Source organism: Tauraco erythrolophus, chromosome 3 (genome assembly GCF_009769465.1).
Source record: "Tauraco erythrolophus isolate bTauEry1 chromosome 3, bTauEry1.pri, whole genome shotgun sequence".
Lineage (NCBI taxonomy): Eukaryota > Metazoa > Chordata > Aves > Musophagiformes > Musophagidae > Tauraco > Tauraco erythrolophus.
Window position 1 is genome coordinate 4,942,843 of NC_141467.1, and position 14,140 is coordinate 4,956,982.

General features: G+C 44.1%; 1 protein-coding gene across 1 annotated transcript in view; it reads left to right on the forward strand.

Moving 5' to 3' along the window:
• Window positions 1-1,150: 1,150 nt before the first annotated feature.
• Window positions 1,151-14,140, forward strand: part of CDYL (chromodomain Y like) — a 107,359-nt gene continuing 94,369 nt past the window's right edge. The window contains 1 exon segment of the mRNA XM_086608974.1: window positions 1,151-1,300. Coding sequence (XP_086465100.1) covers window positions 1,277-1,300 — 24 coding nt within the window. The 5' untranslated portion in view covers window positions 1,151-1,276.

Consider the following 14,140-nt stretch of genomic DNA (forward strand, 5'->3'; position numbering starts at 1 on the left):
TAAGCCACGTAGGTGAAGTTGGCAATGATCATTGAGAGCTGCTTAGCTCCCGTGTGGATTTGCCCATGTCCTTCACTCTCTTAGGAGGAAGGCACCCAACCAAGGAAGTTTGGACGGAAACAATGTACGCAGACGTGATCCAGTGTTGCTTCCACATGGGGTGGTGGGCCAGTACGGCGGTGGGCCAGCACTGGCCGGAGCCCGCGGAGGAGCGGGGCTCAGAGGGCCGTGGGGTCGGGACACGGCGTGGTGGGGCGCAGAGAGAGACCAGCACGGGGGCTGCGGGGCCACAAGCGCGGGGCGGGGGGGGGGGGGCGCTCAGGGAAGCGACGGGAGCCCCGTGGGGCCGCACGGCGTGCGTGGGCCCCGCGTCCCGCCATCGCTCCCCTCCGCGCCCGCCTCTCCCAACTCCGCCGCCGTCCCGCGGCCCCCCGGTCCCCCGGGAGCGGCCCCTCCCGCTCCGCGCGGCCGGGCGCGCGCCCCGCCGCCCCCCGCGCGCCGCCGGGCTCAGCTGAGCAGACAATGGGAGATCAAAGCGGGGGGGGGGGGGGGGGGGGGAAGGAGGAGGAGGAGGAGGAGGAGGAGGAGGATGGTGCCGGGGGCGGCTGGAGCCGAGGCGGAGTGGTTGCGTGTGGCGTTCTCTCTGCGCTCGATTAGTGTTCCTGGGGAGCGAGCGAGCGAGCCGGGGACGGAGGGGCGGGGGTGCGGGGCGCCGCCGCCGCCGCCGCCGTGCGCGAACGCGCGTGTGTGAGTGAGTGTGAGTGAGTGTGAGTGTGTGAGTGAGTGTGTGTGTAAGTGTGAGTGTGTGCGCGTGTGCGTGCCCGCCGGGGCGTGCGAGCGGCAGCGCGAGGGCGAGGGAGCGAGCGCGAGCGGGGAGCGAGCGAGTTGCGCAGCTGCCGTGCGCGCAGCCCCGTGCGCGCAGCCCCGCCGCCGCCGCCGCCGCCGCCGCCGCGACCAGCAGCAGCAGCAGCAGCAGCAGCGGCAGCGGCAGCACCTCACTGGCATTTAGCGAGCGGAGCTGCTAGTTGCGCTGGAGAGAGACGCGCAGGGAGGAGGAAGAAGAAGAGGAGGAGGAGGAGGAGGAGAAGAAGGAGGAGGGGAAGAGGAGGAGGAGGAGGAGGGAGAGGGAGGAGGAGGAGGAGAAGAAGAAGACGAAGAAGAAGAAGAAGAAGAAGACGAGGAGGAGAGAGAAGAAGACGAGGAGGCCACACGGACACCAACTGAAACAAAGTATTTCCAAACCAGCACCCAACTCCACCTTGTGAGGCTCCCCAGCATGGCTTCCGAGGAACTCTACGAGGTAACAGCCCCCGAGCGCCGGCCCTGCCCCCGGCCCCGCCGGCCACCCCACCCCACCCCACCCGCCTTTTTGTTGCTCTCGGGAGAGCCGGCGGTCTTGTCACCCACACTTGCTGCGGCTGCCCCTTCCCGCTGGGCCCAGCGCCTGCGTGTGTGTCTCCCCTCCTTCCCCTCGCCCAGCTTGGCCCCCCCGCCCCCCCTTCCCTCCCCAGTTTTGCTGGAGGAGGACGGAAATGTGACTGAAAGGAGGAGACGGCAAAGTGTTACCCGTGGCCTGCGCTTCCCGCCCCCCCCCCCCCCACCCCGTTCACACTACACTTTGACTCCAGAAGGAGAAGGAGAGGGGGGTGCTGGATGGTGGGGAGCGGCGCTGACAGCCGCCGACTTGCTCCGGGAGTGAGCACGGCGAAGTGCGAGCCCGGCGGTGTGCAAAAATGTGTGCAAAGCCGAGTTATTGCATGTGTCCGGAGCGGGGGGGGGGGGCGAGGGGGAAGAGGGGCATTCCTCCTGGATTTGTGTCTGTACCGAAGTCCCGTGCCACCATCCTGTGCCTTGGCCATGCAGCGAGCTGCGGTGATGCAAAATATTAAAATTTCAACTCCTCGGCTCTCCGTGCTCTGACGACACGGTGAAGGTTGCGAGGGAAGCCAAAAAGATTGAAAGTTAAGGCTGTGACACGCCATCCTTCACGCGGGGCTCGGGAGGTGGTCGAAGGGGGTGCTGACGGGAGAGGAAGGTTTTGGAGTGAAACAGGGAATGAGGTGACAGCCTAACTTTGAATTTCCTGTCTCATGTGTGGCAATTTCGCATCCTTGCCCTTAATTGAAAAGCATTATGGTTCTCTTGGATTTAACTTCCTTGTTTTTATTTTTACAAGAAGTCATCCTTGAGAGTGAAAAGCCGTTGTTGTTTTGGAGCCATTCTTGTCTTCTGGGTAAAGAAGTGGCCACCCAAAACACAAAATGCTTTTATCTCATGCTTAATATGCATCGAGACAGTGTTCTATAAAAAAAAAAAAAATATTTCTATCTAGAGACTGGAAGGCTAAGGTCAAAGGGAGACAGACAGCCTTCAGGACACTTGACAGAACAAGATGTCTCACTGTACTGTTGGCGCATGTGTTTCTCCCAGTTACATCCGCACTGCCGTGGGTGGACAGACCTGTAGAAGCCAGTGAAAGGTGCCCCAGGTGGGCTTATATTTTAAGCAAGTTGGCTGCCGAGCAGAGGTGCTGAACTGGTAGACTAGAAGACTGAAGGCCTGTGTTCCCAAGACAGATAAATCATGGTTAATTGCTTTGGCAAGTTTCCCCATCCTCATAATGTGGCTTAAGCCAATCTTGAACGGATCATCCCTGGAAGTAGGAGAGAAATTTAGGGACCACTCTGCATGTGAAAGGATTGCCAAAAAACTTGCTTTGACTTCTGAAAAAGTTCTGTTGGGTTTGCAGAGTCGGGCCCGTAGACTGTGCTGTGGCCAATACTTGCTCTTTGTGTGTCGCCGTGTTTGATCAAAGATGGGCAACGGGGTATCGGTTTCAATAGCCACAAGAAGTGACCAGAAAAATTCTGTTTGCTGGATGTTCAGCTGTGGTTTAGAGTGGCTGCTGCTCATTAGTCTTCTTGGTTGTGTTGTGTTTGAAATGTTGACTTGTGCAAGAGGTTCAGTAGTCTGTTGAGTGTGGCTGTCCTCACTGGGCGGGAGAGGTGTTCTGTTGGTCGGGTGAAAGCCTCTTTTGCAAACCAACTGAAGTGATAATTGACTTTTATGTTTTACAAATCAGACACGTTCTTCAATTGTATAAGTGCAAAGTTTATGTGAGATGCCAAAATTGTTAATACTTTTGGACTCTGATGCGGTCAAGTTGTCTCTTTTGCAATTTTTTTTTTTTTTTTTTTTTTAGTAAATTGCTGTTCATTTTAGACAAGTTTTGTCTTGTAATGAAATTTATAACCATGTCTGAAAAATCATAAAATAATAAATAATTTAAATACAAGTGAAGTCTAATTTGGGAAGTACATAACTGCAAGTTGACCTGAAATGTTGAATATTAGGCAATTTAAACCCTTCTATGAACTGTCTGTGTTACTGACTGGATGTTTACTTCTGTTTCATGGATATTTTCTTTGTAATTCATGCCATACAATATTCTTTGAATCTGGTGGTTGAAATCCAGTGCCATTTTTTATACCTCCATTTTTCCTTCTGAATCTTGATCTCGTGTCTTGATTGAAAAAAATGTATAATCTGTTTGAGATTGTTAGACTAAGTATGAATGCTAACTACTCCTGCTGATATGTGTCATGGTTCCTCCAAAATACAAATGAGAAATCCTCTTATAAACAATAAAAAGGAAGGTAAGTTCCTTTTTTTTTTTTTTTTAAGGAAAAAAATCTTTATGGAGTCACTTGTTGTTTGTGGGATGATTTTTATTTCTACTCTCAATATCATTTCTGGAGAGAGGGAGTTGAGCTGTAAGCGAGTGATTTGGAATTCAAAGATTGAAACCTTGAAATACACCAACGGGCTGGAAGGATGACTTTGTTGGGCTGGCTCTATATCCTGTACGTCATGTCGTTTGTTCCCAAGCATTTTAGAGGTTGTGGTAATGATTACGTGCTTTTTCTGAGGGGGGAGAAGATCTGAAGAAAAGTTGAAACTTTGGTTGAAAAACTTCGAGGAGACTTTTTTCTAGATGCAGAGTGAAACAAGCAGTCATGTTGGCAACCTCTACGGGTGAGGCGAGTAACATAGTTTTTCTGTTTGTAACTTTGATTCTTCAATGACAACATGTTAGAGAAGTAGACTTGGAGGACTTGGTGAACAAGGCAGGTAAAGGAAAACATAAGAAAAGGTGCCATCGGGTTTTTTTTCCCCAAAATCTGTTTCGATAGGTGTTGACATCTTATGACATCTTTCTTTGTGGGTGTCTGCTGTCATCTGCGTTACTGTGGCTTTTGGAAAGTCCTTTGTACAGCTACTTGAGCAAACAGTTGGGCTACTTTCTTTTACACTGTGACAAGCTCGCTTTTCTTTACTGACTCATTCCTACCTGGTGGAAGATTGTTGCTTATTCTCATCGTCTTCACTGGGGTCATTAGAAGTAGGGTACTCAACTCGTTTGGGAGGTTCATTTGGAAGCAAACTATGTTTGCTCTGTTTGCAATCAAATCACTCGACCTCCTCTGGCAGACGCTTGCAGTGATGTCTGGTACTGAAGTCATCCTGAACTGTGGTCGGCATGACAAATGTGATGAAATGTGGAAGTGATCCCATAAAAGTACTCCCCAGGACAGCTGTGTGTTAGCCAGCAGGTCAGAAGTACCAAACGGTGGTTGGCAGACAGATGCCAAAGCTGTACTGAGTTTAGAACAGACTCTTTCTTCTAAAATTTAATAACTTTTTTTTTTTTACTACACCTGGTGGAAATATACTGAAGTTCCCTGCCTGTTGGAGATTGTATCTTACGAAATGACCAAGTGTTTCCATCTTTCCTCTGAGAATTCCTGGTACAGCTGATGGTGTACATGGCCTGCTGGATCCATTTGGCTAACTGTAGCTAAGCTTGGGCTGCGATTGCTACTCGTATCAAAACATTCTCAATGGGTTGTAACAAGAAGTAAGCAAAACACTTTGTGTGAAATTTCCAAGTGCCCTTGTGCATCAGTGTCTCTTCTTCACTCAGTGTTTCACCTTGACATTGCTTGTAAACCGAGTGGTTTAAGATGGCTTAATCGATTGCCATTCAAGTATTACAAGTTAACATATTTAAAGTCTTGTAGCCTGAAATTATACATTTTTGTATGTTTTATAGAATAGAAAATGCCTTTTTTTTCCCTAATTCTCCAAGTGTCTTGCAAAATATATATGTGTTTTTTTTCATCCTGTTGTCTAGTATTCTCAAGGTGATACTTCACTTCCAGTGATGATTCGGTATTTTTGGGTTTATTTTTAGAACTAAAGCCTCTGACATTAAATTATACAGATACAGTGAAATTACAAACCGAAACTAATTTCAGGACCAACTCGCTGAAATTCTGTGGCCTCGCATTAGACTATATGTCAAGTTTGATCACCTTATAAGTAAGGCCCAAAGACATATATCCTGTGGAAGTTTAAACTTTGTGTATACAGTAGTGGCCACAAATCAAAAAAAAAAAAATGTTTCTGATACTGTGGGCTGTTCTTCAGCTACTGTGCTAGTTTTTTTAAAATGATAGAGTATAGAAAACTGAAGGAGAAATGCTGTCATTTAGCTGAAAATTTGATACTACATGGGAATTACCCACTTAAAACCAAAGTTTGGATCACAGCCCTCGTTACGCCGCAGCGATCGGATCTTCATCATGTTTTGTCTGTGTTTACTGGAAAGCTTAAACATTTGTTTTACTTAAGTTAACTGAAAGGGTAAATCCATTATCTACAGTACACAGCTTGGAGTTTGTTGTAATTTCTTATGGCTATTTGATGAAAAATTGCTATTAACAACAAATTAGAATTGCCCTTTTGGGCAATAGCCATTTTTCCCCTTTGAAACGGGTTGGTTTTATTCAACCTGTCTTGCAGAAAGTCCAAAATATCTTGGGATCTATCTTCGGCTTCTTGTTTCTGATGTTTTGATTCCTAAATTTCGGTTAAACATCAGTGACACTTGTTCATGAAGAGGACCTTACAGTCGTTGAGCTCTAACACCTGAATCTTTCGGCTTTTATTTTGACTACAAGTGGTGCAAATGTGATTGCTTGTTTCAGAAGAGGCGAAAGACTAAGACTTGCTTGACTGACCCTAGCCAAGGAAACAAGCCCAGGAGTTTACATCAGACCTCTTTGTGTTGCTTCCACCCCTCAGGAACTGTGCATCTGACTTAAAACAGAGCTGATGATTAGCTGTTCATCCCTCCTTGGTGACTTTCACTTCTTTAAACCTGAGCGCTGCAGGAATGGAGCCACCATGTTTAGTGCAAGAAACTCAGCTCTTTGACGTGTCCCTCACCACGCTGCTTTTCACCAGCTTGAGTTATCTCTCATCTCCTGCCCCAGAGCTCTGGACAGAACCGAGGAGGCCCGGTGCCCCATCATCTGCCACCGCCACCAGGGAAATACGGGAGCCCGTGGCGTGCCCTGCCCTCTGCGGTACCGCTGGCCTGGAGAGGCTCTGGTGGCTGCTCCCGGAGGTCAAACACCTGCTGCCAAAGGAGTGAAAATCTGCCTGGGTCCCGTGTAGGATCACCAATGGTTCACCGATAAGGAGATGTTTCAGCAGTTTTAATGCACAAAGCTGTTTCGTACATACACGTATACGTAATAGGTGTATTAAGAAAATAGATTTGGTTTTAATCTGCTTTGAATTGCCCGTGTCCATCAGGGAAAAAAAGGATGGGAGGGAGAGGAAGCGGGAAATGAGGCGAGATCCCCCATCCTCTCTGGGGCATCTCCGATAATTCTGACCTTCACAGTCTCTGTCTTTCACAGCAGACTCTGATTTTGTTTCTTGAGTGTTTTGGTGAATCGAAGACTGGCTAATGTGGTGCCAGTCACGTCTGGAGTTACGGAATAATAACTTCCACCTTGCAAGGCCATGCTATGGCAGAAGGTTGCTTCCACTATGCCAACATTTAGTACCTCCTGAATGAGGATAAATTACGAGATGCAAAGGACCTAATGAGACATGCCACAGCCCCTTGTTCCTCAGGAAGGCTGGTGTAGCTGGAGCAGCATCAATGACGCCGTGTCCCTCTTCGACATCTCAGCAGGTGCAGCTTCATTTCTTCCTGACTGCTGCAGTGTGTCTGACCTGTGCCCAAGCGATGGAAAAAACAAGTTACTAAGAGTTACGGTTTCCTCTCTCTCTGATAAATACTCCACGCTTTCAAAGACTGTCTTTGATACCAAACTTTGACAACCAGGATGACTTCTCAAATATGTGACAACTGGATGTGCAGGTCTGTTGGATATAACTGAAAGGCAGGCCTATAATGCCACTCTTATTCTTCCGTAATAGACTCCAAATCTGGTGATACTGGACAATGTATTATTTTGGGGTATTTGTTGGAAGCATGAGCTCCAGAGACATTTTGCAAGGTGAAAAGGGATGCACAAGTCTCTGTTAACTTCTTCTGTGCCTTTGAGGTTTTGGGTGGCTGGATGGCATATGGGATTTGTCAATAAATACAGAATTGTTGGTCGTTTTTTTTTTTTTTTTGAGTAAAACATTAATAATTTTAATATTAAGTGTACCGTGTGCTTTCTCTGACAGTATATTGTTAGTCCAAAAAATATCTTAAAAATGAAGGTTCTGTATTTTTCACTATCAAATGTGTTCTCCAAAGCCATAATATCTTTCTAAGAAGAGCTTTTATTTTTCTAATTTTCGATGGTCTTTTAATACTTACACACAAGAATTTTCTGTTCTTTGAAATAATTTCTTTGAACTTCTCTCCATATCACTTAGAGGAAAAGAAAATTGGCATGTTACCTGTTCAGTACACTATAAAGACAAGAATATTTACTGTTTTCATAAACATCCTCAGAAGATTTACATGTGTCCCTTAATGGTGACCTGCTGTAGATCTTTTTCAAGGAATCTATGAATGTTTTTGAATGCTTAGATGAATATGGGTAAAACCCATTTTTTAATCATAGATTTCCATTTTTAAATGATTTTGAAGCCATTTTGCTAGCATAAAATGCAAAATAAAGCAACTATTTATTATGTATCTTTTAACTATATATTTGTTTTATTGAATGATGAAACGGAGTCACTACTGTAATTATCAGTTTTGTTTCAATTCTTTAGTGACACTTTGCATTTTATAATAAATAAAAATAAATTAGTTGCATAAAATAAATTAGTACAGCTCTGATCAAATCTTCCTTCTTGGCCATATTATGTCTGATGGTTTGTTTCTTTTTTCTTTTTTTTTGGTGAGGAAAGATAAGGTATGTGTTTTAAGTGGCCTAACCACATTTGTAGTTGTGCCTCTGTGACTCTTCTGCACCCACAGTTTCTGAAAGTTTCACAGAGGAGGGAGGAGACGTACTTTTTTCTTTTTTCTTTTTTTTTTTTTTAAGTGATGTTGTGACTTTTATTTTGCAAAGACTTTTAAATACTTCCCTAAGCATCACTACTTCCTGTAAAACACTGGTTTATGGAAATTTGCTTGGTTTAGGGAATAATAAAAAATTTGGCTTTAGTCTGAAGGTGTCAGAGTTTAAAGCAAGTTATAGGAAATGTGTTGGGATGTATTTATCACAGAACAATGTTGTATGTACATTTTATATATAGGGGAGCTGTTTACATTCTTAAGACTGTTGAAATTAAGATATCTTAACTCTGAAATATTTCCCTGACACCGATGTGTTGAATTTTGTATTCAGTGGGTATTCAAAAAGTCTACAGTTTTTTAAATTTCTTTCCATAAAACACAGCTCATCAATAAAACATCATCTGTTTGATAACAATATTTTTGTTATCAGTAACAATGTAGCTATATTGAGAGCACAAAACAATTCAAAGTAACTTTGGGAAGGTCCAGTTCTGGGCCCCTCAGTTCAAGAAGGACAAGGAACTGCTTGAGAGAGTCCAGCGCAGGGCCACAAAGATGATGAAGGGAGTGGAGCATCTCCCTTATGAGGAAAGGCTGAGGGAGCTGGGTCTCTTTAGCTTGGAGAAGAGGAGACTGAGGGGGGACCTCATTAATGTTTATAAATATGGAAAGGATGACTGTCATGAAGATGGAGCCAGGCTCTTCTCAGTGGCACCCAATAATAGGACAAGGGGAAATGGATATAAGCTGGAACATAGGAGGTTCTGCTTCAACATGAGGAAGAACTTCTTCCCAGTAAGGGTACCAGAACACTGGAACAGGCTGCCCAGAGAGGTTGTGGAGTCTCCTTCTCTGGAGATGTTCCAAACCTGCCTGGACGCGTTCTTGTGTGATCTGATCTAGGTGGTCCTGCTCTGGCAGGGGATTGGACTAGATGATCCTTTGAGGTCCCTTCCAATCCCTAACATTCTGTGGTTCTGTGTTAGCTGGATTACAGTTTGCTAAATCAGGCTTGTTTGTTGTATTTTGGGAAATGCACCTGATTTTTCCCACTGGTGCTAGCGCAGTGTGACTCTTCCGTCGTATTTTAGTGGCTGGGTCACTTGTGAGGTTAAAACTAACAGACCTGGGATTGTGTCTCTAGGAAATAATGAGAATGTAAGACTATACCTACTGACACAAAGGTGCCTTCCAATTTAGCATCCCAATTCCTACCGCAGGTCTTACTGCAAAAGGAAAAAAATAAAAAAAAATGGCACAGTGATAATCATTGGGAGCTTTCGGGGCCGGTTTTGTTGGGGACAGGTTCCAGCCTTGGTTATAAAATGCCAGCAGCACGGCCTGAGCTCCCCAGATGTTCAGAGCCCACCTTCATTCCGCACGCGTTTGCTGGAGCATCACGGCTGCAGGCTGGGGCAACGGCGTGCATGTCTGCAGGAAGAGCGATGCCGTGTGTGTTTCTGTTGATCCTGGTGGGGCACGGTGTAAGCAGGAGTACGATACGATTGCCAGGTTGCTCACTTGTGTTAGCAGAGTTGTGCTAAACTTTTCTCATTTCTCTTCGGATGTTGTTCCCGAACACTCGCAAGGTTCCCCTTCTAATGGTGTAGTTTAAGGTATTTGTACAAGACTCCTCTGAGTCATAACCACAAAAAGATCGCTGTTACTGGGCGCAGGAAAGTATTAACTTGGACTTTAATTTTCAAAACACCAACTCGGAGTAAAATCTAAAGTTACCAGCGTGTACGCTCTGGATACTTTCAAAGTCTTTGGTGGAAACTCCGTATGCTTAAGGCCTGTATCCCAAAATAAGATCTAGCAAACTACTTTATGTGAGTAGAATCCTGGTCTAGAAAACTAAACAGAGAGGAGTATGGCCACAGAATAAAAAAAATTATCATATCAAATTCTAGGAATTAATCTTATTATTTGAAATTAATACTATTTTGTGAGTTAAGTATAAACCAGGGTAGATTGTACTGGACTATAATCTTTCTAAAATTAGGAAGATGGATGGAAAACTTTCCCTTAAAGAGAAAAAAAATCAGAGATTTTTTTGCCAGGTAGGCTTTTTGCCATACAGTAACTCTATACTGCAACTCCGAGATGGCCCCTCATGTTTTCAAGCCTGGCACGTTTTTCCTCGCTTGTTTGGGTCACAGATAAGGACCAAACTTGATCTTTGATTAACAGTGCTTTCTAAGAACAAAGAAACACAAAGAAAGTAAAAGCAGTGATGTTTACATCAGACTGAGAATCTTGAGCTTTTGTTCTTAGTGTGCTTTTCTGTGGAATTAGATCATAAACATAGTTATTCCAAATAGATGTGTTCAGTTGAGTGAGCATTTCCAGCTAAACGGTTTCTAATGCTTCCTGAAAGCCATGCTGTAAAGCCTCTTTTCCTGGAACACCAAGGCATCCGTAGGAACAGCTCTACCACCGTCCTTTGCAGCTGAAGGAATAACTAGATATCCAAACATTCCCAAGGGCAACGGAAGTTTTAAATTAGTGCAGTTTCAGAGGAGTCAATCAATTTTCACTTATGATATAGCAAGGTTAGAAGTCTCCAAGTTAAAATTTAAACTGTCAGTGCACACTGGGTTGTTTCTAGTGTATGCACATAGCTAGAGAAGGTTAAAGCCCAGCTTACAATCTGTTTCTTTCCTTTGTCTGGTTTGTAGGCTTAGTGTTGTGTACTTCATGTTTTGATTTGATTGTAGAAAAGGGTGTGTGTTGAGTGGGAGAGTAAAGGACACCTGATCTCTATTTCATTTTAATTTGGAAAAACATCCATAAGACAATGTAATACAGAACTCTAGGATGAGTTTATTGTCTTGTGACTTTTTAGAGGCATGAATTCCGGAGAATTAACATTGGAAAAAGTTGTATTTTTACCCAGGTCATCAAGGAATGATGATCAATAACAAAAAAAAGATTTTTTTCCCAGATGCCAATGGCAAATAAGGTAGCATCTTGTTTCAAAAGATTCATCACTGTTTCAGATTCTATCTCACTCATGTTAGAGGCATCTCTCTTGCATCAGGGCAGTTCCTTAATTGATTTGTTTTTCCTCTCTCCCACATTGTACTCATCAGATCTCCGGAGATTTGTGCTCATTTGTTTGAACTGCCCAAGAATAAAATATTAGGTTCTGAATGAGAAGATAGAAATTATTGTATTTAAGGATGCTTCTTTGAGATGTAACATTGTAAGAGTGTTAAAACATGGAAGCCAGTGCATCAAGCAGTCGTTGATTTGACAGCTAATGTCCATGATAAATAAATCCATTTTCATAAATAATGGGAATGAACAAGAGTCATCATTCTAACCTAGATATATATATGTATTTGGTTTTATTCTTTCCATTAGTAAAATAATGCTTTATTTGGCCCTTTTTGTTTGTTTTTCTTCTATACACTTGTGTGTATTTATGAAGCTTGAACTAAGATGTGAATAGAAGCAATTAATTTGAGGGAAGGGATTTTAGATATTTAAGATAAAGTCTTAGAGTATACTGACACACAGTAAATTATGAGGAGGGGAAGAAAAAAGTAATGATTGAACTGTGGAACCATGCGGTAATTGTATGTTCTGCTTTTTGGTAAATGAATGCTCCCTCTTCATTCGTCCCTTTTGTCAAATCTTTGAGCTCTACCTTCCCAGCATCTTCCCAATACCTGTCTCTCTCATTTTCCAAACCACCAGAAAAACCTTTTTCCATCCGACTTGTTCAGAAATGGACACTTTTAGTGTGGAATCAGTTGTCTATTGATTGTAAAGTAAGGATTATTTTTATTTTTCTGAGCAAGAAACTGGAACTTTGTTATTTAGTGGAAGAAAGGCATATCCTGCTAGAACTGCCTTATCTTTTGTATGAAGATGGGTAGGTAGGGCTTGTTGGGGGAAAATGGAGGATCTCATGATTAGGACACCTGAAAAGCTGTCTTGAAAAATGTAATTCGCTCTTTCCTCTGTCATAGTCTGGTACTGAGCATATCACTCAGATGGAATATTTCAGATGTGATTGCTAATCATGTGCTCATCTCCCTGAAAAATTTGAGTCCGTGAGCCAAAGCACAAGCAGAATAAATCCCTCCCCCGCCAAGTAAATATTGTCAGAACATCACAGAATAAAGTAGAGCAGTCTGATTGTGTCTTATAGAGAGAAGATTGCTACAAGTGCAAGCCACAAACAGATCCGTCTCTCTTATATGTTGTGTTTTGATTTGGTTTGGGTTTGGTGGGGCCGACTGCAGGGAGGTATTTAACTGGCATGCAGTGTTATCTTTGATATCCTCTGTAATCAGTGATGAGAGCCATACAGAAGGCCATTCAGACCATCTAAGTGAAATTCCTCTAGAAGGTCATCAGACTTCATCCCCTTTCTCTGCAGAGAGGTGTAGAAAGGCTGGTTGGGTTGATTTAGTCGGTTAAGGAAAATATACTTAAATGTGACCTCCTAAGCACCGAGGGGTTTTTTTTGCTTTTTCTACTGTATTCTAAACCTAATGCAGGATAATACCCAGGTTTTCATTCATTACAGGCCTTCCCTTGGGACAGTAAATTGTGTTAGTAGGTGAATGTTGTTAAGGGATTGTGCTGTTGACGTATGAAGTGTTTAGGCATTGCACTGAGCTACTGGAGTGTAAGTTCAGGTTTGCTGTCTGAGTGACAGTACCTGATCAAGTTACAGTTTTAAACCGTAATTGTTGTGTTTCACTTCATTTTACATTAAATCTCAGAAGGTGTTTGGGTGGCAGTGCTTTGTGATTGACTTCAGCAGGTCCTTCCTCCGGCCACTCGGCTGTTCCTTCCTTTGAGCCACAGTGGCAGCTTGGCCACGTGTTAAGAGGATTGGAAAATCATAGAATCATAGAATGGTTTGGGTTGGAAGGGACCTCAAAGATCATCTAGTTCCAATCCCCTTGCCATGGGCAGGGAAACCCTCCACTACACCAGGTTGCCCAAAGTCTCATCCAGCCTGGCCTTGAACACTTCCAGGGATGGGGCATCTACAACTTCTCTGGGCAACTTGTTCCAGTGCCTCACCACCCTCAGAGTGAAAAATTGCTTCCTTATATCCAATCTAAATCTCCCCTCTTTCAGTTTAAAGCCATTGCTTTTATTTATTAATTGCTTTTATCTGGCATAATTGAAAGCAACCAAACAACAATCCCTTGCTCCAAAAATGTTTATTTGGTTGAATTAGTTCCTCGGCTGGTTCAGTACCTGGCCGTGCACATAGTTGCCAGGATGATGAAGCAGGCGTGGAAGGTCATTGGAGCTGTTGAGCCACCAGGTGATGTCCACAGCAGAGCAGCCTCAGTGAGTGAGCCCTGAGACTGGGGCAAGAAATCCATGTGTCCTGACAGCGTTTGGGTCAGTTTTCCTCTCTTTCCCTGAACGTTTCTTTGAGTGGCGTGATGTTTAAAAGTTAGTTTTGAAACATTCTAAATATTAAGGTTGGAGACCTAAATATTAAGGTTGGAGACTACCTATTCCTTGTCCACTTCCAACTGGGAATCTGAGGGCTCTCTTCTCTTCAGCTAAAGCAAATTGGAGTGCTGTGGGCCTTGCTGGCCACCACTGCCCCCAACAAGCCACTCATTCTTCCCCCTTCCTTGGCACCAGCACTGGTTTGTGAGGCTGGGTCGGGTGAATGCTGTTCAAGGAAGCCTGTCTAGCTGCGGGCTGTCCATTGCTTTTGCAGAAATAGTCTTCTGGCAGTTTTCTGACTGACTTGGGTTGAAATCCAAGGGGTGCCACTGCAAGTGAAGGAGTAGGGATATGTGGCAT